Source organism: Mustela nigripes, chromosome 7 (genome assembly GCF_022355385.1).
Source record: "Mustela nigripes isolate SB6536 chromosome 7, MUSNIG.SB6536, whole genome shotgun sequence".
Classification (NCBI taxonomy): domain Eukaryota; kingdom Metazoa; phylum Chordata; class Mammalia; order Carnivora; family Mustelidae; genus Mustela; species Mustela nigripes.
In genome coordinates, this window is record NC_081563.1 from 140,556,558 (window position 1) to 140,583,227 (window position 26,670).

General features: G+C 47.9%; 1 protein-coding gene across 5 annotated transcripts; it reads left to right on the forward strand.

Annotated features, from left to right (window-relative positions):
- Nucleotides 1-161: 161 nt before the first annotated feature.
- On the forward strand, nucleotides 162-20,789 carry PCMTD2 (protein-L-isoaspartate (D-aspartate) O-methyltransferase domain containing 2). 5 transcript variants are annotated; one of them, XM_059407499.1, is made up of 7 exons: nucleotides 162-277; nucleotides 1,455-1,575; nucleotides 4,796-5,126; nucleotides 8,482-8,584; nucleotides 10,017-10,188; nucleotides 16,719-16,842; nucleotides 19,850-20,789. In XM_059407499.1, exons 3-7 carry the CDS (start codon nucleotides 4,820-4,822, stop codon nucleotides 20,227-20,229), a joined length of 1,086 nt encoding a protein of 361 aa, XP_059263482.1. In that variant the 5' UTR covers nucleotides 162-277; nucleotides 1,455-1,575; nucleotides 4,796-4,819; the 3' UTR covers nucleotides 20,230-20,789. The 5 variants fall into 5 exon arrangements, with proteins under 5 accessions (XP_059263482.1, XP_059263483.1, XP_059263481.1 ...); XM_059407500.1 differs by having other exon boundaries at nucleotides 1,490-1,575; XM_059407498.1 differs by lacking the exon at nucleotides 1,455-1,575 and having other exon boundaries at nucleotides 163-277.
- Nucleotides 20,790-26,670: the final 5,881 nt, after the last annotated feature.

Sequence of the window (26,670 nt, forward strand, 5' to 3'; positions counted from 1 at the left end):
CCGGAAGCGTGCGGGGCCTCCCACGCGCCTCGCCGACCGTCCGCACCGGGGCCCACCCGCCGCGCCGTCGCCCCTTTAAGAGCCAGGCCCGGGCGCACGCGCAGTCGGGCCGTTGCGCGCACAGGCGCAGTGGGGCGGCGGATGTTTACGGCGGCGGCGGTCGGGAGGCGCAGCCGGGCTGCGGGCGGGCGAGGGGCGCCGGACGGGCGAGGGGCGCCGGGGGAGCTGCAGGTCGCGGCCTAGGCAGCCCGAGCTCGCGGGCCGGCCGAGCCCGGAGGTAGAGCCGCCCCCGCCGCCGCCCTCAGCCCGGCCTGTGGCGGGCGGCGGCGGCGCCCCCCCCGCCCCCCCCCCCCCCCCCCCCCCCCCCGGCCCCGCGCGCCGGGCCCCTCCTCCGGGGCCGGCCCCCCCGTTCCGGCGCCCCGCCTCGCCCCGCCTCCCCCGTTCCCGGACGTCCAGCTCCCCTCCCCCCACCGGCGTTCCCCGGCCTCCCCCGCGTCTGCCCGCCCCGTCCCCGGGTCCCCCTCCTGCGTGCCCCCTCGTCCCCCAACCCTCCCGGGGCGCGTGTCCTCTGGAGCGCGGCCCCGTCCCCTGCGGCGCTCCGGGGGTGTGTCGGTGGGGGGGGGCGTCCTGGCTGGCCCTGCGGCTCCCCGGGGCCCCCGCGGCCTCTCCCGGGGCCCGTCGCTGGCGCCCCTGGACGTGCCGGAGAGACGCGCGGCCCGCGCCGGGCGTGCCGAGCGGGGGACGTTTGCGGGGAGTCGCGCGGCGCGTGCAGGCGGGTCCGCGTTCGGAACCAGTGACCTCGGGCCTTTTCCGAAGGCGACCGTCTGGCTGCACCCGCGGGCGCAGCGGGTGGAAGCTGCCCCTGGCGGTCTTGGGTTGCGAGTTCGGGCCCGGTGCGCGTAGGGAGGACGGAACTTCCAGTCCCCGGGGCGGAACCGCGGGGGCAGTTGTTGCCCTTCCGACTGAGAAGTGGCTCAGAACCCCGGGACTCCAGGCCCCCGGAGGAGGTGGGTGGTTGGGGAAGGCGAGCTCGGCTGGCCTTGGTGCCGGCGCTTCGGACTTGCCGTGCTGACGTGTGCTCCAGCGTTGCCCCTCGGAAAAGTGACCCAGATCCCTGCCCGCCCCTTGGTTCATCACTGGCCTGTCGTGGTCTTCTTCTTTCTTTCCGGCAGGGCAGTGGTCGAAGTCAGCGGCTGCGATTTGGGTGTCGAGTAGACAGTCAAGAATCGGTGCAGTCAGCCCAGAACTTGGGGCTGTGCTTGGGGGAAGTAGAGCTTTAGAGGTGCCATGAGAGGGGGCCTCTGAGGGGATGGGGTCCGAGCCTAGGCCTCCTGGCGCCCACCTCAGCTCGTACCTAACCTGGGCCCTCCCTGGGGGAGACAGGCTGTGGAGGTTCTAAGAACAGGTCCGTGTTTGGAATTCTAGTTGTTAGCAAGCTTTTCTGTGTCGAGTAGAGATAATCTTCATCTAACGTGTTCCACGGATCCAGCTTCTGTCAGCTCCAGGAATGGTGTACACACGGCAGCCTTTCTAGTGTTGGAAGAAAATCCCGCTGTAGGAGTTCTAGTTTTCACGGCAAGTCTCTGTTTCTTTTAATTCTTCTGCCAGCAGGAGGTGTGGCTTTGGTTCTGTGTTCTGCTGGTCTCCGTGACCAGCGCCAGCCCCTGCAGTTCCTGTAATCCAAGACAGCGTTCAGGAAGAGCCGGCAGGAAGCGGAGGGAAGAGTAGCGGGTTATTACCTACAGAACCTGGAAAGTTGACAGCATACCTGGGGTCCCACAGTGAGGTGGGGCCGTGAAGAGAGTTAGGGCTAGTTTCTGCTGGCATCGGGGTTGAGGGTGGAGCCTAGGGCTTCTCGGGCTCCCTTTTTACTGCAGAATATTAAGACAAAAGAGGGAATGTGAAGCGTGAGAAGAGAAAAATGAGAAGGGAAAAGACAAGTGGCCCAAAAGGACTGTTACGGAAACCAATTAAGAGCTGATTTCAGACATGGTTGGCAGAGGTAAAGTGTTTATTCCTCAGCAGTCACAGCTTAAGTCAGGCCCTTGCATTACAAAAAAGGCAAACTTTTCAGGGCTTGCAGGACAGGGTCCTTCCTCCCACATGAAATTACCTCGTCCGTATTTCCCTGAAGGAGTGACACGCGGGGTGGGCCGTGGCCCTCCGTGTGTAATCTGACAAACGCAGTGTTGACTGGAACCGCACACCCCCATGATCGTGGCTTCAGGCTGGTTGACCTGGTTTTAGCCTCCTTGGCTCAGGACTGGGACCTTCCCATGGCTGCTGCTGCTGCTCACCTGTCTTCCTCACTGCCCTTTGGCAGTTGGTTTTGGAAGGAGCAGTGCGAGAATAAGGTGGTCCTGTTGGCCCGTGACTCCGGAAGAGTGAATTATACTGAGGATTGCGAAGTAGAATCAAGTACAGCATCCAGAAGTTACTTCTCATTACTTCCAGCAGTTGGATTTGACTAGATGGTAGAGCTATTATTGGGTTGGGCAAGAGTATCTTTGAATCTGTTGTTGGTGTTTTGGGGTGGTCAGGAGTAAGCGTGATTGTACGCAGTGTGAGGAGAGGTAGAAGAGCAGGCAGAGTTAGTACTCTCAGACCCTGCTGATGGTCACACGCTTCCTACCGGCGGCAACAGAGAGGGCTCCCGCATCGTCACAGAGTCTGTCATTTGGGGCAAAGATTACCAACATGTTATGTGTTAAATAACGTTTTTTTTCTTTGAGAATTTGAGAATGTAGGCCTTCGGCTAGATGGTCGTGGGTTTGAATTCTAGTCTCTTCATGCACTGGTCTGTAATCAGGAGTAAAATGACTACTCGGTCCCAATTTGCCTCAGTATGTTGTGAAGCTAACCAGACCCCTGGGACTGGTGGGTGGTGCCTGTAAGATTGTAGCTCTTTTTACTAAAATGCTAGCTTTTCCATGTGAGTAAACTTTCAAAGTGAGGTGAAGTGGAAAGTAAGTGATAGATTACATGGTAGAAAAAATAAAGTGTACCCAATATAGAGTTAGTGTTTGCTTTCTGAAGGTAGAATGATGGCACTGAGATAGGATGGTAGGACATTACGTAGAGAGTTCGATCCACCATGGAAGATGTGTGGTTTCCAGGCCTTTTCCCACATAGACATTTGGGCAGCAAGCGCAACTTCACTTTTAAGCAGTGACCTAAATTTTAAGATGACTGTCCTAGACTAGGGATGTAGACTGTAGCCTCAGAAGTAAGTAGCTTATTGAAGATTAAGCTTGACCTCATTAGCAGTCCGTCCAGTTGGCTAAGTTAACTGGCCATGGACCCTAACCTAGCAAGGGCTCCAGAACATTTTGAAATGGGGTGAAAATCTAATAATTGGGCCATCCTGGTGATTTAGAAAGCTTAATGTTCAGGTCTAAAATTTTGATGATGAAGATGAGCTGTTCCAACTGTGAAATGTTAGAGCGTTTATACTAAGCCCTAGGTTTCACATATTTTGTGTATTTGTTGTGAGAAGCTGAAGATTTATCATGAGTTCATTTATTTTTATTCCTGGGAAAACCTCTCCCACCACAATTGCCAGTAGTGTGCGTGGGGTATGTGTATGGAAGCTGTTCCCCCAGTTTTTATGCTTCTTGTTCTGCTGTTAGAAATCCAGAGGATTGGGAGGGGGAAAGCAAAGATTAACTTTGTAATAATAAATTATAGTATGTTATTATGGAAGTGAATTAGAAAATGTGTCAGTCTTTGTGAAGTCTGATGCTTTCTGTCTTCCCCAACAGTTTATATCAGGTGTTTTGTAAAATGTTACCATTTTATGTGAAGTAAAATAATTCTTTCAGAAAGAGTTACATGGGGTGCCTATAAAATTGGAGAAGATATTTTTATGGTGACGGTCCCTGTGAGTTAGATGGAGGCACATTGTATGCTAGCAGGTGGCTAAGAAGGGGTCACACTGTTGCTTTTTCTTCTTGAAGGCAGTTGGGAAGAAGGAAAGCCATGTACCTTTCGTTAAAGGGGTAGAAAGGTTGCATTACGTACACTTCCAAAGGGGGAGTAGGAGTCCTTGGAGCAGTTGTAGCTTGAAAACAGATTTTGTATTTGTTAAAATATCACCATTCATCCTGTAGTATTTTTGCCTGGAATTTGTACATCCGAATATCCAAATGAACAGATTGAGTGGATTCCTTGACTTGATGTGTATGTGGGGGTGTAGAGGTGTCAGGTAAAATTTAGGACACCAGTTAAATTCAAATTTCAAATAAACAGTAACTTTATAGTATGTGTTGTTTACCTTTATTTCTTTTGTTTGCTTTTAAAGATTTATTTATCAGAAGTGATCTGTAGTACTTGAAGTATTCAAAGTGAAGTTGGTAGTAGTGTAACTTTTGTAGACACATCTATATTCTTTTTATGCTTCTATCCATTGACTCTGCCATATGTGGATATATCCCTTTTAAGGCAGATCCATATTCAAGATAATTTTAACCCTAAATACCTGACTTTGTAGATTGACGACTTGTCGTAAAATATCGAGTTCTTTCTTCAATGCGGTTTGCAGCTGTTGGATATGTGTTAGGTACCTCCAGTTCATTTGAATGCATTTGAAATTGTAAATTACAAGTTTCCGGACGGTTATAATGGGATTTCATCTTTGGCTTTTTTTCTTTCTGAATTTGGAGGGGGTGGGGTGGGTTAGGCAGTTGCTGATCCAATATATTCCATCTGTGATATTTTCAGAATTCAGAATTTGACCCTAACTGGTGTGCTCTGGCCTTTAATGTAGCTAGCCCTTCAGAAACGTCTGTCTTTGCAGCGTTGCCCGCGTGCGATCCGGAGGATGGGAGGTGCGGTGAGCGCCGGTGAGGACAACGACGAGCTGGTGGACAACCTGAAGGAAGCGCAGTACATCCGGACCGCGCCGGTCGAGCAGGCTTTCCGGGCTATCGATCGCGCGGACTATTACCTTGACGAGTTTAAAGAAAACGCTTACAAAGACTTGGCGTGGAAGCACGGCAACATCCACCTCTCGGCTCCGTGCATCTATTCGGAAGTGATGGAGGCCCTGGACCTGCAGCCGGGCCTCTCCTTCTTGAACCTGGGCAGCGGCACGGGCTACCTCAGCTCCATGGTGGGGCTCATTCTCGGTGAGTCCGGACAGAGTGCAGCAGAGCACCGTCTGTCTCCTGGTGCCGGGGCAGTGTCTCCTCTGTAGGGCCCTCGTCGGAGCGCCTTCTGAGCAGTCTTCTGCTTTGGTTTATGCACAGTCTTGGGGGGCTGGAGTGTCCTGGAGGGACCCTCCTGTTCCCTTCCCCCTCCCACCTGTGCCTCCACGGTCTGTTCAGCGCACCCTCCTTCCGCACAGCAGAGGGCCATGAGAAGTGGTGTAAATCAGGACCTTACGGTGATTTTTAGTTTTACGATACAGTCACCCAGCCTGCTTTGTCACTCTGTAAACAGAGACCAAGTTTAAAGTTCCCTGGAAGTTAAAGTTCTTCCAAGAAGTTTTGTTTTGTTTTGTTTTAATGCTCAAAAAGTTAGTACCTGTACGGTGTTGTTTGTCAGTAAATTCCCGGGATGGGAAGGACTTCACAGGTTTTGCCTCTTTCCCCAAGTAAGTTGTGAGACTGCACGTGGCGATGGGCATTTTTGTTCTTGAAACGGCAGTGTCCAATAATTGAGGGTTTAGGTGTCTGTTTTTACTCTGAGATAGAACGGTTTTGCCAGAGGAGTAATGGGGGCTGCCCTGCCCTTGGAAAGATTTCTCTGCGGAGGAGGCGGGGCTGGGGCTGCTGCCGCACCGGCGAGGGAGCGCGGCGTCTGCACCACAGCGCAGTACAGAATGTCTCAGCAGGGACAGTTGATTTTGTGGGTGTGGAATGAAATTTTGGGTTCTTTATATGTTCCTAGAGTTTGGAATTTGATGAAGTTTTGAGACTGACCCTTTGACTTTAGGCCACAGATTGCTATCCTCAAATTTTTAAGTTTGTTTTTGTTTTGTTTTTTGAAGCGATGTGCTTTTTGAACTTAATTTGTCTTGGATCAAGACTGCTTTGTGAAGAGCCCAGGTGATGTATCCTTCTGGAATTAGTGAAAGGTCCTTCAGTTCAGCTGAGAAACTGGGGGAGCTAAGGGTGAAGATGGTGTTTGGTGGAGAGAGGGATGGGGCATCCAACGGACTAGGTTAGAGCTGCTCTGGAAAGGAACTGAGATGCTCGGTTCTTGTAGTAAGCCAGACGCGGCCTGTTGCACTTGACATGCCCCAGAACTACTCAACAGCTTCTCTTCTGGGAGCTCCCTGTTTGCTGGGAATGTGATCAGATGTTGGGTGGGGAGAGCTCTAAAGGAAGGGAGGCTTCTTGGGGGTCGCATTGGGTACTCCGTGCTGCTGTGATGCATGTGAAGGAGGCGACTGGGCGTTTGCTTTCCTGGGTTGACACCTTGCGCTGGCATGGCCGATGCCTCTGTGTGGACCCCGCGGGTTCTGGTCAGCTCAGCCTTCAGTGTTGCACACCACTTCAGGGCTGAAAACCGTGGTGGCCTCCCGGAGCCCGCAGCCATGAGGTCTGGAGTCTTTCATCCGACTCTTCTCTAGGTCCGGCTGCCTTCCTGCCTGGCCCTGAACTTCATCCCTTTGCTGCTGCACTTGTGTGCAGGGGCCTGAAGGTGCTGTGTGATGAGGGAGTGGGAAGCCCTCCTGCAGGGGTGGGAGGGCTTTTGGGCTGGCTTCAGTGCCATGCCCTTGAGGACTCAGTCCTTACTCCTTCTGTGCCCTCCGCCCCCTCAGTCAGCTTTTTATTGGGCTGAGTCGGGGGCTCCGTGTTACTGCTCTGTTTGGTGTTAAGCTCCTTGGGGTTAGGAACTATGTCCTCTATCTGTTATGAGAATTAAGTGCTTAACAGGTTTTGATAAAGGAGGAGGCTAATGAAACTATGAAGAGTGCGGAAGTAAAGGTCTGCTTGGTTTCTGGCGCGAGCTCCTAGCCAGAGGGCCGTGGGGAGGGAAGTCTGTGGTTTGGCAGAGGGGCTTGAGATTGGACAATTTGAATTTGATGTAATTATTGAAAATGCTTCTCAGGTAGGTTGTGTTTCAGTGAGAATCATTCAGCAGCAGCTGTGCATTTGACAGACATTGGGAGAAGAGAGCCCCAGGTGAGCTGTCCAGGTGGAGGAGAAGGAGGCCTTGGCTTGGGGTGGGTGTTGTGCTGTCAGGGGACCAGGAGAGCCCAAGTGGCAAAATGTGAAGATACGGGTGCGCAGATGGTTGCTCATTTTTCAGTATTTCTGTTGGGCCGTAGGGTTAAGTGCTGCACTGTGACTTCGGTATGTCCACCCAGTAAATAAAGTTCTTCATGCCCTGTTGATTTTCCCATGGAGATATTTTAAAATGGCTGTGTAAGTTAACCTACAGTAAATGAACACGTGTGAGGTGTGGAGCTTGGTGACTTTTTGTGTACGTGTTCAATTTCATGCAGGTACTACCTAGAACAAGGTATGGAGTAGGACCAGCGCCCCAGAAGCTCTCCGGCTGTCCCTCCCCACGTAGAGAGGAGAGAGGACCCTTTTGTCCTCCGTCATCATAATAAGTGTTGCCTGTTTTTGACCTTCGTATAGGTGAATTCCCAAAACAGAGACTCACCCAAGCTGTCTGTATCAGTAGATCTGACCTAGAGGCAGTTTTATACAGAGGGAATAATACGTTTATTGTTAAGTGGGCTTATAACCTTTCTCACAGCTTTATTTCCAATTGCTGATAAAATTCCTTTGATATAAAAAATGTTTCATTGTGATTTGGTTATAGTTTATTTAAAAAAGATTTTATTTATTCATTTAAGAGAGTGAGAATGTGTACGTACACGAGTGGGGGAAGGGGCAGGGGAGTGGGAGAGAGCGTATCTGCAGCAGACTCCGCGCTGAGCACAGAGCCTGACATGGGGCTCAGTCCCAGGACCCCGAGATCATCACCTGAGCTGAAATCAAGAGTTGGACATTCAACCGACGGAGCCACTCAGGTGCCCCTGTTACAGTTTTATTTTAATGATGATCAAAAGCTATTTGTGCCCATGTCTGAGTAGTTGGGGCAACCTCTAGTGGAACACAGTCCTGAGTCCAGTGTCATTTGGAAATAATGTCTTTCTTCTTTAATTCATTAGTAAGATCTTGAATTCTTGGTTGCAGATCTTGGCTTTTTTACATCTTCAAATAATTCTTCAAAGGTTTGAGAGCAGAGCAACCCAGGCTTTGGAAAGCTGTGGCGTCGGTAATATCAAAGAAACAAGTATTTACAGTTATTAATATTTACAGTGTGGTGAGCATAGTCTACCCTGCGTACTTAAAGATTTAGCTTGGGTGATTTAGGCCTGGTAATGTGGTAAGACCTCTAAACCTTGCGAATTTCTTCATGTAATTATACATGCTGAATCTGGTGCGTTGCAGTGGATAAAACAAAGAGTAAGCGTTCTTGCCCTAGTACTAAAAATTTTTTTATTCTGGAACATTTTAGGTCCTTTTGGTGTGAACCACGGGGTTGAACTCCATTCGGATGTAATAGAATATGCAAAGCAGAAGCTGGACTTCTTCATTAGAACCAGCGACAGCTTTGACAAGTAAGATCAAATACTACCCTTGGGTTGCTGTGTGAATTATAATTTAAACTTGATTAGACGGGAGAGAAAAGTTTATTAGTGTTCATATAACATGATTCAGTTTTGGCAGGAGAATTGGGTGTATGCAAAGCTGTTCTAATTATTTTCTTTTTAAAAAAAATTAAAAAAAAAAGAAAGATTTTATTTATTTATTTATTTGACACAGAGAGAGAGATCACAAGTAGGCAGAGAGGCAGGCAGGGAGAGAGGGGGAAGCAGGCTTCCCGTTGAGCAGAGAGCCTGATCCAGGGCTTGATCCCAGGACCCTGGGATCATGACCTGAACTGAAGGCAGAGGCTTAACCCACTGAGCCACCCAGGCGCCCCTCTAATTATTTTCTTAAATATTTTGTGCTTTTGAGGGCTTTAGGTTTTTTAATTATGACGCCAGGGAAAGGTAATTCTTCTCTAGTGTAATAGGAGAGGGAAATAGAATGTTCATTTTGCCCGATTTTCACGTTTCCAACACAGATAATAATTTATCTCCTAATTCTTTTTTTTTTAAAGATTTTTTTATTTATTTATTTGACAGAGAGAAATCACAAGTAGATGGAGAGGCAGGCAGAGAGAGAGAGAGGGAAGCAGGCTCCCTGCTGAGCAGAGAGCCCGATGCGGGACTCGATCCCAGGACCCTGAGATCATGACCTGAGCCGAAGGCAGCGGCTTAACCCACTGAGCCACCCAGGCGCCCTTATCTCCTAATTCTTAAACAGAATTATTGCATTTGTATTTGGACAGTATATATAACTACCTCTTGCCATTTTTAAATAAGGCATTAAAGTTTTTATTTTAGGATTTAACATTTTTAGAAACAACAAATGTAGTTTTCTTTCATTTTATTGGTTTTTATGTTTTATTTTTTTAAAGATTGACTTATCTGAGAGAGAGGGAGAGAGAGCGAGCGAGCGCATGCTTATGCACATAAGTGCGGGGGGAGAGGGGATCTCACATGGACCCCACGCTGAGTGTGGGACCCGAAGCAAATGGGGCTCCGTCTCACAACCCTGAGGTCGTGCCCTGAGCTGAGACCAAGAGTCGGACACTTAACCGACTGAACCACCCGGGTGCCCCTCATTTTGCTTGTTTTTCTTAGATCTTAAATAAGGTGATGATTTGTAAAGACAGAGCAAAGACAGTGGTGATGGGAAGTTAGATGATAGAATTCTGTCTGTCTTAAGTTTGTGGCGTTCACTTTCATAATATTTTGTTTGGGATTTCTAGGGTTCAGTTTATTAATGATACAATTATTTTGGGGGTCTGACTTGCAGCTTCTAACTCTGTCAGTGGTATTTATTATGTGCAAGGAAAACGTAACCTGTGGGTAGGATAGATTTACTGTAGAGACTTGCTACAATGTGATATATTCAGTTACGGAAAACATTTTTTGCTTTTAGATTTGACTTCTGTGAACCTTCCTTTGTTACTGGCAATTGCCTGGAGATTTCTCCAGATTGTTCTCAGTACGATCGTGTGTACTGTGGGGCTGGTGTGCAGAAAGAGCATGAAGAGTACATGAAGAGTCTTCTCAAAGTAGGGGGCATCCTTGTCATGCCACTGGAAGAGAAGGTCAGATCCCTCTCATAACCGACACGCTTAACTGTTGGCCCAGGTCTGTTCCCAGAAGTCTCCATGTGTTTTTCCCTGTTTGCTTCATGACAGCTCCCTCCGTTTCACAGATGAGGGCACAGGCAGGGACAGGTCCTAAAGACAGCCCAGCTTGGGCCAGGGCCTGACGCAGGTGGGCACCCTGGAGCCTGCTTTGTGAGCCTCCCCTCCCTCGTCTATCCGCTCTCCCCCCCCCCCGCCCCCCGCCCCACCCGCAGCTGCTCCAGTACGCTTGTTCTGGTGTTAGAATGGTGGGCAGACGTCCCTCGAGTCCTTCGGGTCTAACTGCTAGGTTCTGTGACAGCGAGTATTATACAGGAGTCTCTTCCTTCGGAGGAGTCTTGTCTCCGCTGTTTGGTCGTGTATGTGTCTGTCTGTCGTCACTGTTGTGCTTCTTTGAGAAAAACAAGTTCTCACGAACAAGCAGATTAATCAAAACTGAATTGGTCATCAGAGAGAATGTCTCAGTTACAAAGAACTAAGGAAAAATGGAAATGATAAAAATTAGGAGATTGTGCATTTTTGTGGGATTTTCTGCAATTTAAAAATGTTAGCATTTAATTTATTTTGTTTAAAAAGGAATCATTCATTGCTGAACATCCAGAACATACGAAAATGAAGAAAAGTCACTCACAACCTTACCTTAAGCCCTGTTAGTGTCTGACGCTTGTAGTCAGTACCTTTCTAAGGAATCATTGCGTGTACTGTTGAGAAGTTATGATGTTTTCCTTAACTGATGAGATAATTTTAAGCCATTTAATATTCTGTGTCATCATGTTGCTTGTATTGTGACCTGTGGAAATGTTGACCATAGTGTGTCCTCTGGCTGCTGGAATTGCCCACGGGGCTGTCTGTATAACATTCTGTTACTTGCTATTATATACAGACTGCAGTGACTATCGCCAAGTAAAACAAAATTTTTATCCATAAATATTTCAAAGTGTATTTATAAAAGATAAGGACTGTTTTTAAGGATATCACAAAACCGTTATCAACATAAAAAATCACCAGTAATTTCTTAGTATTTTAAAATTGCCAGCTAGTGTTCAGATTTTTCTAATTATCTCAAAATTTGCTTGAATAGTTTATTTGAATGGATCTCCATTTAAGATTTTCTTAAAAGTTTTATATTTGAGAGAGAGAGAGAGCGAGAGAGAGTGGAGAGGTCTGAGGGAGAGTAGACCCCCTGCCGAGGACGGAGCTCGATGCAGGACTCGATTCCGGGACAGAATCCCGGCACTCCAGGATCATGACCTGAGCCGAAGGCAGTTGTTCCACCAACTGAGCCCCCCAGGCGCCCCTCCATTTAAGATTTATATCTTCTCTTTGGTTGATTCTCTTTTTATTTGTTGGAAGATTTTATTTTTGAGTGATCTTTGCACCCACCATGGGGCTTAAACGCGTGCCCCAAGAGCAAGAGTTGCTCCGCTCACCGACCGAGCCAGCCCGGCACCCCATCTCCTAAGTGTTTTTTATCTAGAGTTTCTCTTTTTTTCTTTGCTTCCCCCGCTGCTCCTTTTTCCTTGAAATCAAGTGGTTTGTCTTACAGTTTCCTGTAGTCTAGATTTGGAGACGACCTATCTCTGGGGTGATGTTTAACATACTCTTTCTGCTCCTCATTTCGTTACACGTTGTTAGTGGGACCCAGAGACTTGCTTAGTTTCCAGCTGAGGGTGCGAGAGCCCTCACGGCGGTACAGAGCCCGCGCGTGGGCAGGCCCGGCACGCCTGCTGTCTCGTTCTACGACGTGGGCAGTGCGGCTCTGGCCTGGACCCATTATCTCAGGGGCTGTGGGACAGTCTGATCCCATCACGTCTCTTCAGCTGGCACCTTTCACCCTTGTCTTCTCTTGAATTGGATTCCAGCGCAGTTAGCGTGTGGTGTCCCGCTAGCGGCAGGTGTGCGTTGCACCGCCCAGGCTTGGCACCGCCCAGGCTCGGCACCGCCCAGGCTCGGCACCGCACCTACACTCTGTCTCCTTCCCGTGTCCCCCATCGACTCTGGTGACCCTGGTGGTTCCTTAGGAGTGTTTTTTGGTCTCTTTTTTCCCTTTGGTCAGTGACTGTGTTCTCTAAATCCCACATATGAGTGAAGTTCTGTGGTATTGGTCTTTCTCTGGCTTGTTCAGCTTAGCATGATGTGCTCTGGCTCCAGTCGTGTCATGGGAAATGGCCAGATGTCATTCTTCCTTATGCCCAGTAATAGTCCATCGTGTGTGCCGTATCTTTGTGTGTTCGCCTGTCCGTGGACACCGGGGCTGCTTCCGTACCGTGGCTGTTGCGGATCGTGCTTCAGTAAACAGGAGGGTGCAGTGTCCCTTTGAGTTAGGGTTTTCGCATTCTTCGGGGAAGTACTTCGTAGTGCAGGGCTGGGTTGTAGGGCAGCTCTGTTCTGAACTTTCTGAGGAGCCGCCGTACTGTTCTCCAGAGCGGCTGCACCTGTTTGCACCCCACCAGTGCAGAAGGAGGTTCTTTTTTCTCGTGTCCTCACCACTGCTTGTTTCCTGTGTGGATTCTCCCCTTTCTGACAGGGGTGAGGTGGTGTCTCACTGCGGTATTTTTTTTTTTTTTTAAGATGGATTTATTTTAGAAAGAGAGAGCATGAGTAGGAGGGACAGAGGAGAGGAAGAGAGAATCTCCCGCACACTCTGTGCTGGGTGTGGAGCCTGATGCGGGGCTCGATCTCACGACCCCGAGACTGTGACCTGAGCGGAGACCGAGAGTTGGGTGCCCAGCCAGCTGAGCCATCCAGGCGCCCCTCATTGCGCTTGTGATCTGCTTTTCCGTGATGAGGAGTGACGTGGAGCGTCTTCTCGTGTCTGTGGGCCATTCGTATGTCTTCTTTGGAGAAGTACCTGTTCGTGTCTTCTGCCCACTTTTAAATTGGATTATTTGGGTTTTGGGTGTTGAGTTGTGTAAGTTCTTTATGTAATTTAGATACTAACCTTCTGTGGGATGAGTCACTGCAAATATCTTCTCCCATTCATACGTTGGCTCTTAGTTTGCTGGTTGTTTCCTTGGCTGTGCAGAAGCTTTCTGTTCTAATCCCAGCAGTTGATTTTTGCTTTTGTCTCCTTTGCCTGAAGGGACCTATCTAGAAAATGTCACTACGACCAATGTCGGAGACATTACTGCCTATGCACTCTTCTAGGATTTTTATGCATTTAGGTGTCACATTCAGGTCCCCAGTCTGTTTTGTGTCTTTGTGTCATCTTCAGTTTCTTTCATCAGTGTTTTATGAATTTCAGAGTAGAGATTTCACCTCTTTTTTAAGTTTATTTCTAGATATTTCATTATTTTTGGAGCAGTTATAAATGGGATTGTTTTCTTAATTTCTCTTTCTGCTGCATCATTAGCGTATAGAAATGCAGTAGATTTCTGTACATTGATTTTGTATCTTGCGACTTTATAGTACCTGGAATACTTACATGAAGAGAAACACTCCTACCAGTTACTTGGTTACCCTACGTACATGTTATAAGGAGAAGCTGGATAAATTCTGATTCTTAAGCTTTGTCTATCAGTTTCCTCAGTAATCTGGTTCTCTAGCATTTGTTGAAAGTGGTGACTCGTAAGATTTTATTTGGTTTTTTTATTTTATTTGGCGGTGTGAATTCATGGGTATAGATGTACTTAAAATTTTAATCATCGTATGATTCTTACTGAAACTTAAAATGTCCAGTCCTGGCCAATAGGCACCTCTCCAGGTTGGCTCTTGGACTCTGATACACCCTCAGTAGTCTTTGATGGTTTTCTTACTTTCTGGTAAGAAAAGATACTCCACACTAATTTTTTGTAATTTTTACCACAAACTTAGATTTAACTGTTTCTGAGGATCTCTGTTAGTTTTAAGTTCATTGGGAATTGGTGTTTAGAGAACACAGGTGGGCCCTTTGTCGGAATCTTTGATACTGGGTTGGTTTTCTTCAGTGGTATTCTGGAGCCAAGAAGTCCTTTTCCCCCCATACGTACTTATATTTCTGTTGCTTTGGCTTTCGGACACCAGAACACACTATGGGTTTATACTGGTGCTTCCTGCTCAAAGTCAGGGCCAGAGGGTTTTCCTGACTTCTGCGCAGGTGCTGTGTCCCATGCTGGAGGCTCCCTGACGGCTGAGTTTGCTCTTCTCCTGGGGATGTACCAACAAACATGTTTGAAAGTCCCTGGAGATAATGCTTCCCTGTGTGGTTGTGCCGCTAGCCCGACTTAGAGCTCATTTGTTTGTTTTTAGGGATTGCATTTAAGGTGTATAACCTCGTAAAATATTTATGGGGTTTCAAGATGTAAATAATGAATACTCACAGAATTTTTTTTCCATGTATGTTCTTCTCCACTTCACCTGTAGGTAACCACTTTGTTTGTTCTTAGTTTATCTGTGTCCTCAAAAAATATACAAGCAAACGTACTTTTTCCATGACTTGACTTCAGTGAAGAAAGGCACATTTTTTTCCATTCTGTATATTCATCCAGACATAAGAAATAGGAGCGGATAATTTTAGGTTTTACACGTTGCTTATTGTTCATTTTATGGGTTTGGTATTTGGATTTGGTGTAAGTGGAAATTCTTTTCTGTCCCTGTGTTGTTTATTCAAAAATATTCTTTCCTGGTGTATGAAAATGTGTTTTTCTGATGGGCACTTGGGTTCTTTCCACCCTTTTGCTGTTTGCAAGCACTGCTGCTGTGCAGAGGGTGTGCAGGTGTCTGTGGGTGCTCTCTGGCTTAATCTTCGTCTGCATGAAGATGATACACTATACTTCCCGGTGTAGTCTCAAGAGCAGAAGTGTTGGATCCGAGACTCCGTATTTTAACTTTGGCCAACTGCCTTAAAGGAGAGGAGCCTCCCATGCCCTTGCTGACTGCCACCTGCTTATTGCTGTCATCATTGTGGATAGCAGGGTGACGTGTCCCCATTTTTGCTCTTCTTTCTCAGAATATTGTTTTAAATATTTATTTTTTATTTATAAAGATTTTATTTATTTATTTTATCAGACAGAGATCCCAAGTAGGCAGAGCAGCAGGCGGGGGCAGGGGAAGCAGGCTCCCCACTGAGCAGAGAACCCCCCCTCCATGCGGGGCTCGATCCCAGGACCCTGAGATCATGACCCGAGCCGAAGGCAGAGGCTTTAACCTACTGAGCCACCCAGGCGCCCCCAAATACATCTTTATTTCAATTGCTATTATTTCTTAAAAATATTTGAGAGAGAGAGAGAGTGCTCGTGCAGGGGCGGGGGGGTGAGGGGGACTGAGGGAGGCTGCTGGAGCAGACCCCCTGCTGAGCACACCCGACCCAGGCTCCCACAACCTGAGCTGAAATCAAGAGTCGGCTCCTTAACCGGCTGAGCCCCCTAGGCTCCCCTTTATTTAAAATTACTTTAGTAATCTTTGTTGTATCAGAAAAATACGTCAGTCCTTTTATTGGAATTGTGTTATCTGTATACTGATTTGAGGATTGTAGCGGATTTTTAGTATCCGTCTCCGTGTCTGGACCATGGAATATGGATTTACAGTTTTCCTAAATGGTTCACACATTATTTATCGATTGTATTTAGATATTTGATGTTCATTATAACTAGAACTTCTCCTTTAAGAAAATGTTTTTAAAAAGAAGTTTTTGCTTGTACATAAGAGTGTGAGTGACTTATTGTTGTTTACCTAGTACGTGGCTACTTAATGCTTTCACTTCCAAGGTTCATGATATAGAATCTTAGTTTTTAAGAGGATTTGCTGGCTTGGATATTTTAAGAGAAGAGAGTATATAATCTTAGCATGTCAGAGCTGAGCAGAAAATAGCACTGTGACCTGAATAGGCCTTTCAGAAACGGGCACCATCACACAGAGCACACAGGAGGGCTGTGTTGTCTAATCAGGCTCTTCTGCAGGTCTGTGTGTCGTGGCGGTGACGTCACTCAGAAACTCTGCTGGAGCAGGGAGAAGCTCGGACAGAGGTGGCCGTGAGCCTGCAGCACTAGCTGCTCTTTGGTGTGTGATCACAGTCACACAAGAAGGTCATGGTCGCAAGTTCTTCATGGTTTCTGTCCTCTGGAACAAACAGCCTGGGGTCCGGTCTAGACTGAAGCATCATTGCAGGTTGTCGTGAATGTCTTTACTGACTCAGACTCGAGAATGTCCGTGCCTCCTGCCTGCCCCTTACTAAGCATCACCCTCAGCCCTGGCTCTTGTGGGGAGCCCAGGGAAGTGGTCTCGTCTGACGGACTCTTCTTTGATTTCTTTTCTCTAACGCACGTATTTCTCGTAAACAGGAATTAGGTCTGGAGGCTTTGAACATGCCCAGGCAAAACACCCTTGCGACAATATTAATACTTCCTGGGTGCTTTATGTCACATCATGTTAGGGGCCTCTGTGCTCAGGTTATTTCATTATCAGTATCTCTGTGGGTTTTTTTTTTTTTTTTAGTTTATGTGGAGGAATGATTAAATATAAACCGACAGTAGCCACATCTTGTGAATATTCTCATTTTCTCTTTGGGGCAGTTGACTAAGATAACGCGAACTGGCCCTTCTGCTTGGGAGACCAAAAAGATTCTGGCAGTTTCTTTTGCTCCTCTGGTCCAGCCCTGTCATTCGGAGTCTGGAAAATCAAGACTTGTCCAGTTACGTAAGTACAAAAATCCTTACTTATCCTTTGGATCTTTAAAAAAATCTCATTAGAATTTGAAGAGAGAGACAAATTGTAAGGAGCCTTTTAATATTTAGGAACATTTTTCTACCCACTGAAACCTTAAAATGTTACAAATGATTTTTAGATATTAAAAAAAGTAATCTGTTTTCAGCCCATTTTAGGTTGTTTTTGCCTTCTTTTAAATCTCCAGGAATTCTTTTTTTTGTTTGTTTTAAAGATTTTGTTTATTTATTTGACAGACAGACATTACATGTAGGCAGAGAGGCAGGCAGAGAGAGAGGAGGAAGCAGGCTCCCCACTGAGCAGAGAGTCCGATGCGGGGCTCGATCCCAGGACCCTGAGATCATGACCTGAGCCGAAGGCAGAGGCTTCACCCACTGAGCCCCCCAGGCACCTTCTCCGACAATTCTTGCTGGCCGTGCCATTGAAGGCGGGAGGCTCTCTTGAGAGGGAGTTCGTTCTGCTCTGTGGCGAAGTCTCACAGAGACAGCGTGTTGCCAGCACCGCTGGGCCAGGGGCTCTTGCAGAGTCACGGGACCCCTCCCTCCTCGGGGCGCCTCGTGGGCACACGCTTCAGGTGGTGGGAGGCTTGCCATGGAGATTCATTTGGCTAGCCCTCTGTCTTCAACTCCTTCAGGATGGGGAATCAGAAAGAGCTGACATTATCCATATACTGTTTTATCATTTACACAGAGATTTACACAGCAATGAGAATCCTAGTGATTTATTGAAAATAAAACCGTTCAGCATGGATTCTGCATTCTGATCATTTAGAAAATTTGGAAAATGCACCAAAAAAGGGGAAAAAATAACCGTAATCTCAAATCCAAAGATGATACATGTTAGCAAATTCCTTCCAGAAATTTGTTTTTCTTAAATTTGTGAGGAGACATTTATCAGATAGTCATGCACTGCCTCGGTCTCTGCTAAGTGGAGGTCACCTGCCACAGACACGGTCCTTGAAATGTGGCAGTGAGCAGCGGTAAGATACAGAAAGAGGCTGAGAGGGCCAGGGAGGGTTTGACAGAGGGTGGGACATTTTGGGTGAAAGTGAATTCTCTGAGGAGAGGAGAAAGGGAGAAAAAGCATGAGCAGAGGCTGATGGGGACTTTCTACGTGCACGCCCTTCGGCATGGTCCGAGTGGGAGAAACGAGCCCACTGCGTGAGTTAGACTTGTCCTGGAGGCCGTGGGAGCCACCGTGTGTGTGAACTCAAAGATGGGGTGCTTCTGTCTTTTCGACGACCCTGTGGCCCGGCAAAGGCTGAGTTAGTCCTGTGCGTGCGCCCTGGGACTCTCCCCCAGAGAGGCTGGCGTCACTCACAGGCAGGGCACGGCCTTCCGCAGCGCTGCCCGAGTGTTGGAAGGTGAGGGCTTGTCGATGCGTCTGCAAGGCCTCTCGGGGGTTTGGTTGAAGACAAGTCTCGTAATGTGAGGGCTTGACCGGGTCTGGGTAAGAACTGCGACAGCATGGAGGGCACCCCAAGAGCTTGGTTTTGAGACCAGAGCTCTGGAGTGAACGCTGGCTGATCAATAGCCCCGTGATGTTTTGGGCTCCCGAAGTGGACAGTTAATTGCAACTCTGTCTTCCTGGGCCAGAGTTTTCTAAAGTAGCAAAGGTGTTTCCATGGAGACGGTGGCCTCTGAAGCCGAAGGGATTCGGGGGCAGGCACATAGGCTGTTTCTGAAGAAGGACGTGGGCCTTGAGGTGTCCGGCATCTCTTGGGGATGTGGGTCTGGGGGGCTGCTCAGGACCCCGGTCAGGAATGGAGCAGAGCCCTGGGAGCCGCTGCCCAGTCTTTGTTCCTTGAACCATAGCATGGATGTCAAACCAGGGATTGATAGGCACATAGAGTGGGGGAAATGGTAGAAATCAGCCCCTGAGGGAACACTGCTGGCTGTGGTGGAGAAGGGGCTGGCAGGAGAGACTTGGGCTAAGTTGGTTCCCTTCGAGCGGGACCTTGGGGTGAGCTAGAGAAGGAGTCCGTTCAGCGGACTGAAGGGAAAGACAAGGAAATGTGGGTGTGTTGAGCAGAAAGTCATGATTACGGTGTTGCGTAGCGGGGCCCATGCTCGAGCCCATCCTGGACAACGGGGAGGAGACTGTTGAGCGGGAGAGGAGGCCTGGCGTGGACCCAGGGAGGAAGGTGCTGAGAGCCTGGGGCTAGGGGCTTCCCCGGGGTCCCGTGGAACGGGTATTCACGGGATTCTGCACAGGCCGCTCTGATTTGGGTAGTAAATATTACAGACAACCTAAGAACCTTCCCCGTATTGTAGATCGCCACCTTTCGGGGAAGAATTTAGGTCTTGGAACCTTGCATCTTCCTCGCTTGCTCCCCTGCTGTGACCTCTTTCTCTGTCAAATAAATAAATAAAATCTTAAAAAAAAGGAGTTAGGTCCTGGAGGGAAAGAAGTGGTGGTGGCTTTCAGTGTGAGGTATCTGAACGCACAGTCCTTAAGTCCTCCCCCTTGAAGAGAAAAGCTCTCCTGTTGCCATACGCGTGCATTAACCTGAGCTGGACTTTGATTACCAGATTCGGTGTTTCCTCGGTGTGCGCTGGTTTTTGTACCTACTTAGATTTGCTTTTCTCTATTAAAAAAGGAACAGATACTCAATTTGTAAAGTGCCGTGGAAATGTAAAGATAGACGGAAGAATTCTGGAGCCCCACGTTCATGGAGTTCCACCGGTGAGGTAGAACCGGGAACGAATACCGTAAACAGAGTCATGAACCCAGGTTCGTCTTCTGCTCCGACTGATGACACATATGCCCGTGCTTCCTTCACTTACAGGAGTTCGGGGTAGCGCGTTTGAAAACACCGTTTGAGACGGACACATGCGTGCGCCTTCGAGCTGTCACTGTTTGCCGGGACAGCGGGACAGCGGGCGTGGGTGACCGCGAGGGACGGTTTTCCAGAGTTAGGGCTCTGTGCCGTCTGGGTCCCTCACAGACGAGGCTGACACGTCTCCTTCTTTGCCCGCAGCGCCGCTGGCCGTGCGGAGCCTCCAGGACCTGGCTCGAATCGCCATCCGTGGGGCCATCAAAAAGGTCATCCGTCAGGAGACCGCGAGCGGCAGCGGAAACGGACTGAAGATCACTCCCCGGGCCAAGAGGCGGAGAGTGCGCCGCCGTCGCATGGAGACGATCGTCTTTTTGGACAAGGAGGTATTTGCCAGTCGGATCTCCAGCCCCTCCGACGACACCAGCTGTGAGGACTTGGAAGAGGAGCAGCGGCGGGAGGAGGACAGAGCCCCGCCGGAGGCGAAGCCGGCCCCGCCGGTGAACTTCCTGCGCGAGAAGGTCCTGAGCCTCCCTCTGCCAGACCCCCTGAAATACTACCTGCTCTATTACCGGGAGAAGTAAGTCTGTGGGCACCGGATGAGGTGCAGCCCGAGGCCGCCCTCCCACCCCCACCCGGGCCCTCACGGGGTCACCGGGCACACGCCGTGGGGAAGGAGAGTGCGGTCCTCTCCACGTTTCTGTGTTCAGTTTGTTCTTGGGTTTCCTCTAGAATTCCATTCGTCGGTATCATTTCAGTAAACGTAGTCTTTTGACAAGCAAAGTGCATAGGGGAATGTTTTCTCAAAAGGGAGAGAATCTCCAGGAGAAGCGTGTTTGCTTTCTGCTCTGGTGAAACTCTGACATCTGCACGCAGAGACCCAGCCGAGACACACATGTGTGCGCTGCCCGTGAAGCAGGGCAGTTGAAATTAACCCACGTTGCTCCTAAAATGTGTAAAAGAAAGCACAAGTTTGCAAGTGTGTAACCTCTTTCCCAGATGTGAGGCACCTGTGTCCAAGTTGGAACTTGACGGTACCAGCCTGTTGAGCACCGGCGCTGACCTCCGCTAACCTTTTCGTTTTCTGGAGGGGACCGTTATTGAAAAGCTCTCCCTTACTTTAAATAAATGTGATTAAATCTGATGTGAGTTGTCGATTGTGATTTTAAAGGAGGGAAATTGTCACGAGGGAGGAAGAGTGAAAGTGTCAAACTGCTAGATGGCTGTCCGGAATCCCAAAGTGATTTGGACTGTTTTCCTGACAGCTTTTCTTACCTTCAGAAGAATGAGTGTCAGATAATCCCTTAGGGGATACTCAAGAATGAAGCAGGTATTGTGTATAATGAGCTACATTACTTTTACCCCAAGGGTAGGGATGACCGTTGACCCAACCTTGAGTATGCTAGTGGGTGTCTAAGGCACGGACGTGCTCAGTTCTCAAAGCAGGGGGAAAGTGTTTAAGCTGCAGGAAGTACAGTGGGGACAGTGTTACCGACAGCCTCTGCTTTTCTTTTTCTTTTAAGATCAGTTGGCTATTTTTCTGTAGTCCTATAGGTTTTGTCTTTTATAACTCTGGGGAAAAAGACGTGTTAGTTTTCTAATTTTTCTTAATAACAAATATGTGTATTTTAGTAGCTCCATTGCATTAAAGGAATGGTCTGAGCACCAGTGACTTGTGAAGTCTCCCTTCTCCAGGCCCTTTGGGTTGAGCGCTTTCTTTTTTTGTGGGGAGGGGTTGAGCGCTTTCTGTCGTTACCAAGTTCTGAGTCTTCAGAAGGCCATCCTGTCAGATGGTAGAGTGTTTTCAAGTTATTGGTCATTCCAAAGCATCAGTTCTTTTCAAACTTATTTTTGTTCTGAAAGAAAAGAATGGTATAAAATGTTAGCAAGGGACCCGAACTCAGAGTGTTGATGTTGGATGAGTCGTCTGGAGTTAATGCCTAGTTTTATCCCTGAGCTTCTTGGGGGTCAGAAACCTCTTTGTGTTTCACCAGCTGAACCGAGTTCTGGTCGTTTGTTTCTTTATTTAATTTCTGCTTCTTCTTCTTTTTTTTAAAACTTTTCTTCTTTTTTAAGTAACTGTCATTTTTTTCACAGGATACTGTGTGCATGCATAGCTGGGAAACATGTCTGTTGCCGTAGATTTGAAAATGTAACCCTTTGTAAAGACAGTTACTTCATAGTCGTTTTTAACCTGGCATTTAACTGAAGGTCAAGCATCCTCGTCTCCGAGGCGCGTGGTTCACGTTCACGTGCGGTCACTTCTAGCGTGCACATCTCTGCTGACATCATTCCGATCGATGCGTAGCAGTCTCTGCAAGCATGGACACTTGAAGCATAATGTCACATCCACGGTATTTGTGAAATCTGTTACACCAGGTGGCTTGACTAAGGTTTTTAATTGTGGGTGATTTTATTTTTTTTAAACCACATTTTACTTTCCACTGTAAAAACTTCATAATGCATAAGCCCCGTTTTTCCCTACATCTGTCAAACCTTTCTTAACATTGTGTTTGTATTTACATGTTGTCAGTTTGTGATGTCTAAACCAGAATTTGGTTAAAAGTATATGTAGATATAATATATGTGAGATAGTTTGGTGTTTATCTTACACACCTAGAGAAGAACTGTAAATGGGTTTTCCTGGGCTAAAGTGTTCCTCACTAGAGCCCACAATGACGCACTCCTACGGATGGATTGTGCGTTACCTGTAGCCTCTGTACTGTAACCCGCATTCTAGACAACTGCTGACTTGTATGTTTTGAGGAATGTGTATTTCTGTATGTGATTTTCGTCTTGAAAGTAGGAAAGCCATAGACACGTGCACAGGAAATAGCAAATGTGCGAATACCGAGTAGGTAATGTGAACACCCACTGTGTGTGTAACGGCGCTTCTGCAAGTCTGGACCTTTCAGGGAATAAATGCCAGAAACTTGTAACAAAAATTTTAGTGAGCGGATATACATTGGGTGAACACAGAGGGTATCAATAAATATAGTTATGGCACTTGGGCCTCTTAGCATGGCTTGTGTTTCCTGTGTGGGATTGAAATTCTTGAGTACATATTTTCCAAAAATCTTCAAAAATAAACTTTTTCTTTATTACAAACAAGTGTTTTCTCTCACTGTGTTGTCACCTCATTCTGTACCATGCTAATCCGCTTTGGGAAGACATCGTTATTTGTTTGTAAAGATTGATGTGTTAGAGCTCGGGCACATGCACAGGTCGGGGGAAAGGCAGACGGAGAGGGAGAGAGGCCCTCAGACTGTGCGCAGAGCATGGAGCCTGACACTGGGCTCGACTCCACAACCACAAGATCACAAGCCCAGCCAACACCCAGAGTCGGGGCTTAACCGGTTGCGTCACCCAGTTGGCATTATTTTTAGCTAAAGACACTTAGTTTGGCTCCAGGAAAGAACATGTGTCTGTAGTTAGTTTTTGGGCACAGTTTTTCCATTTCGTGATAATTGGGTAACAGATAAGAGTTCGGTTTCAGGTTGGGTTTGGGCAGTCAGGGACCAGGTGCCAGGGCCATGCTTTAGGATTGGGGTCTAGGCCCAGGGTCAGGGTGAGGGCCAGAGATCAGAAGTAAGGGCTCAGGATTGAGGGACAAAGTTGGGGATAGTGTTTGGGGTCAGACGGGTTGCTGATTGTTTCGGCCCGTCCGGACTGCTAAGGCAAAACCGCTGCATTTTGGGTGGCTTGTGAGCAGAAGTTCATTTCTCCTAGTTGCTGAGGCCGGCAGTCTGAGCTGAGGGTGCTGACGTCATCGGCTGAGGGCCCTCGTCGTGGCGTGCTCCTCGTGTGTCCGTAGGTAGGGAATAGCTTAGGGTCTTTATAGGGGGAGTAATCCCATTCACGAGGACTCCGCCTTTACCACCTAATCAGCTCCCAAAGGCGCCGTGTTCTAGCATCATCACATCTGGCATTGGGATTCGAACATGTGAACTTGGGGGGAAAACAGACACTCAGGCCACAGCACTGGACCTTTTTTGTATTAACCTTTTTAATAAATCCCTGTATTTTCCCAAAGTACTGGAATGATGGGCTCTATTTCAATTGGAACTTGCTGATTATGGCACTGAATAGTCAGAACCCTGACTTCCAGGGATTCATTGGATGTTCCCTGAGGGTCTAAACCGTGAGTGGGATGTGTTCTGTGCTGCAGCCCAGTGGGCAGCAGGGTGCCCCCTACCCTGACTCTCCGACCTGAGGGAGAGCATGCGTATCCTGGCCTTGGAGTCAGCCCCACAGCTCGATGAGGACATGAGTGGGCTTGAAGATACACCTGCGGCTTCTGGCCTGCAGCTTGGGGGCACTGAGGACAAAGCTAGGAGATGGCTTCCGTTGATAACCCCAATGAACTTGAGCTTAGAACAGCCCTCCCCAGCGTCCTCCTAAAACCTAGTAAAAGCTGACTTTCACTTAGTCTCTTTGAATGTTCCTGTGGTTCACCATAGCTCACTCGTCCCAGACTGCAATTCTGCTATTCCCAAATAAACTCACTTTACTGCTAACACAGCTGGTATTTTACCTTTACATTAAGAGTTTCTATGTGGAACTGTCTGTATGCATATTAAGCCGAAGAGTTTATACAGGTGTCTCTAACCCAAATACTGTAATTCTCTTTGCTCAGTGGTGACGTAGCACTCTAGCAGTGATGGAGTGGGCTCTTATCATTTGTCACTTGCTCCATTCCGTAGCACAGATGTAAGCACTTCAGCGGCGTTGCCAATTGCCATCACGGGAAGGGACTTTATAAAACAGGGTCCACTGTTTATGTGACTTCAGTCTACACATTCCGTTTCCGGAGCTGCTTAGGTCAGCACCTTGTGCCCCACCAGCTACGGCGAGTTTCTCCATACATTTCTAATATGGTTAGATTACCAGTCATATTCTGTATTCTATGCTGTGACATTCCCACACCCTAAATAATTCAATTTGAATACTTAACGATGTGCTCTTAGGCTGTAAAGAACCCGTGAGTTGTGACAGACGCATGGTGGTGGGTGTGCATCCCCAGAGTATTGCATGCAGAACCTGCCACCCTAACCGTGATCCTTTTGTCATCTCTTGTAGTTTTGCCTTTTCCAGAATGTCCCATAAATGGGGCTATGCAGTGTGTAGTCTTTTCAGACTGATTCTTTCACTTGGCAAAATGCGTGCAAGGTTCACCCATGTCTTGTAGGGGTCAATGGTTCATTTCTTTCTACTGCTGAATGGTAGTGCATGTATAGGTGACTAAAAATAATTTTTCCATTATTCTTCTAGGTTCTAGACCGCTTCTAGTAGTAAAAGATGAACAGGAGAAAACAGAAGCTTAATAACGTGAAATGGCCCTGAAATGGCCCAAGTAATCACTTTAAATACCATCTTCAGCTGAAGACAAAGGTTTTGGGTGGTGAGAAGGCCAGTCAAGGTTATCAGACCAAGGACAGCCCGTAAGAGTAAGGTTGCTATGCAGGGTTAAGTTCAGGCCTTCTCCACTGATAACGAGTTTCTTGAGATTGGGTCACCCTTCCATTTCTGGTGTAGAGAGGGGGTATACTTACAGATGGGGATTTCCCTTATAACTAAATTCTGCTCACTACAGAAAGCTTCTCCTTGGTTTTTAGAGAGTCTCTTTTGCCCTTTCTCTTTTCTCTCTTTTTTTTTTTTTTTAAGATTTTTTATTTATTCATTTGAGAGAGAGAGAGAGAGCACAAGTAGGGGGAGCAGCAGGCAGAGGGAGAAGGAGAAGCAGGCTCCTTGCTGACCTGGGAGCCTGACATGGGGCTTGATCCTAGGACCTGGAGATCAAGACCTGAGCCGAAGGCAGATGCCTAACCATCTGAGCCACCCAGGGCCCCTCTTTTTTTTTTTTTTTTTTTTTAAAGGTGATTTACTTATTTGTTAGAGTGGAGAATGCGGGAGTACAAGCACAGGGCGGGCAGGCAGAGAAGCAGGAGCCCACTGAGCAAGGAGCTCTATGTGTTGCGGGGCTCCATCCCAGAACTCCGGAATCATGACCTGAGCAGAAGGCAGCCAGTCCACCGACTGAGTCCCTCAGGCGCCCCTGTCTGCTGCTGCTTAAAATTAACCAGACCCACCTAACCCTTGTGCTAAGGAGACATACTGTGAGGGGGAGTGTTCTGCTTCTGTCTCATGGACGCGCCACAGTTTGATTACGGACTCATCTGCTGAAGGATATCCTGATTTCTTTAAAATTTTAGCCATTAGGAATAGAGCTGCTGTGCATAGTTGAATGTGAGTTTTTGTTTGGAAACAGTTTTCCAAAGCAGTTACCCAAATAGCTGAAGTGTGATGATGGTTGGATCCTAAGTGAGACTTATTTAGCATTGGGAAAAAAAAATGCCAAACTGCCTTCGCTAACCCTTAAAAATGGAATTGCCGGTTATTTTACCAGGAAGAATGAATTTATTTGGGAGTAGTTGAGAATTTCAGTCCAGGACAAGCAAGCTTAGGTGAAACCACAGACAAGTACGCAGAGCAAAGCAGAGGGTTGTGCTCTTTTACAGAGGAAAGCAGACATTAGGAGGGGCTGTCCTAACCAGCTGTCCTAACCGGGGGCTCAGGTGTAGTGGCTTCTCACTGGCTGAGCTGTTGCCTGGGAGGAGGGAACCTTTCTTCTTCCTTCTGGGGTAAGAACACGGCACAGACTGGGCGAGGTCTAGGTCTTCCTGTTGGGCCTGTGATTGGGGTAAACTTGGTGCATGAGAATCTCCCCGATGGAACCCTCCCAGACTCCGTTTTTGTGAGATTTCCCACGACCAAGTCTCACTTCCCCAGCACCTGTACCTGCGTCCCCCCAGCGAAGGAGAGCTGCTGCCATTCTGCCTCCAACAACTGGTGCTTTTTTTTGTTTTCCTTGAGTTTAGCAGTTAGCCGGTGTGTAGCAATCTGTCATTTCCTGAGGGTTTTTGTATGCTTATTTACTCTCTGTGTATCTTCTCTGGCCAGGTGTCTCCCTAGATTTTTTACCCGTTTTCATTGAGATTGTATGTTTTTGGATCATTGAGTTCTGA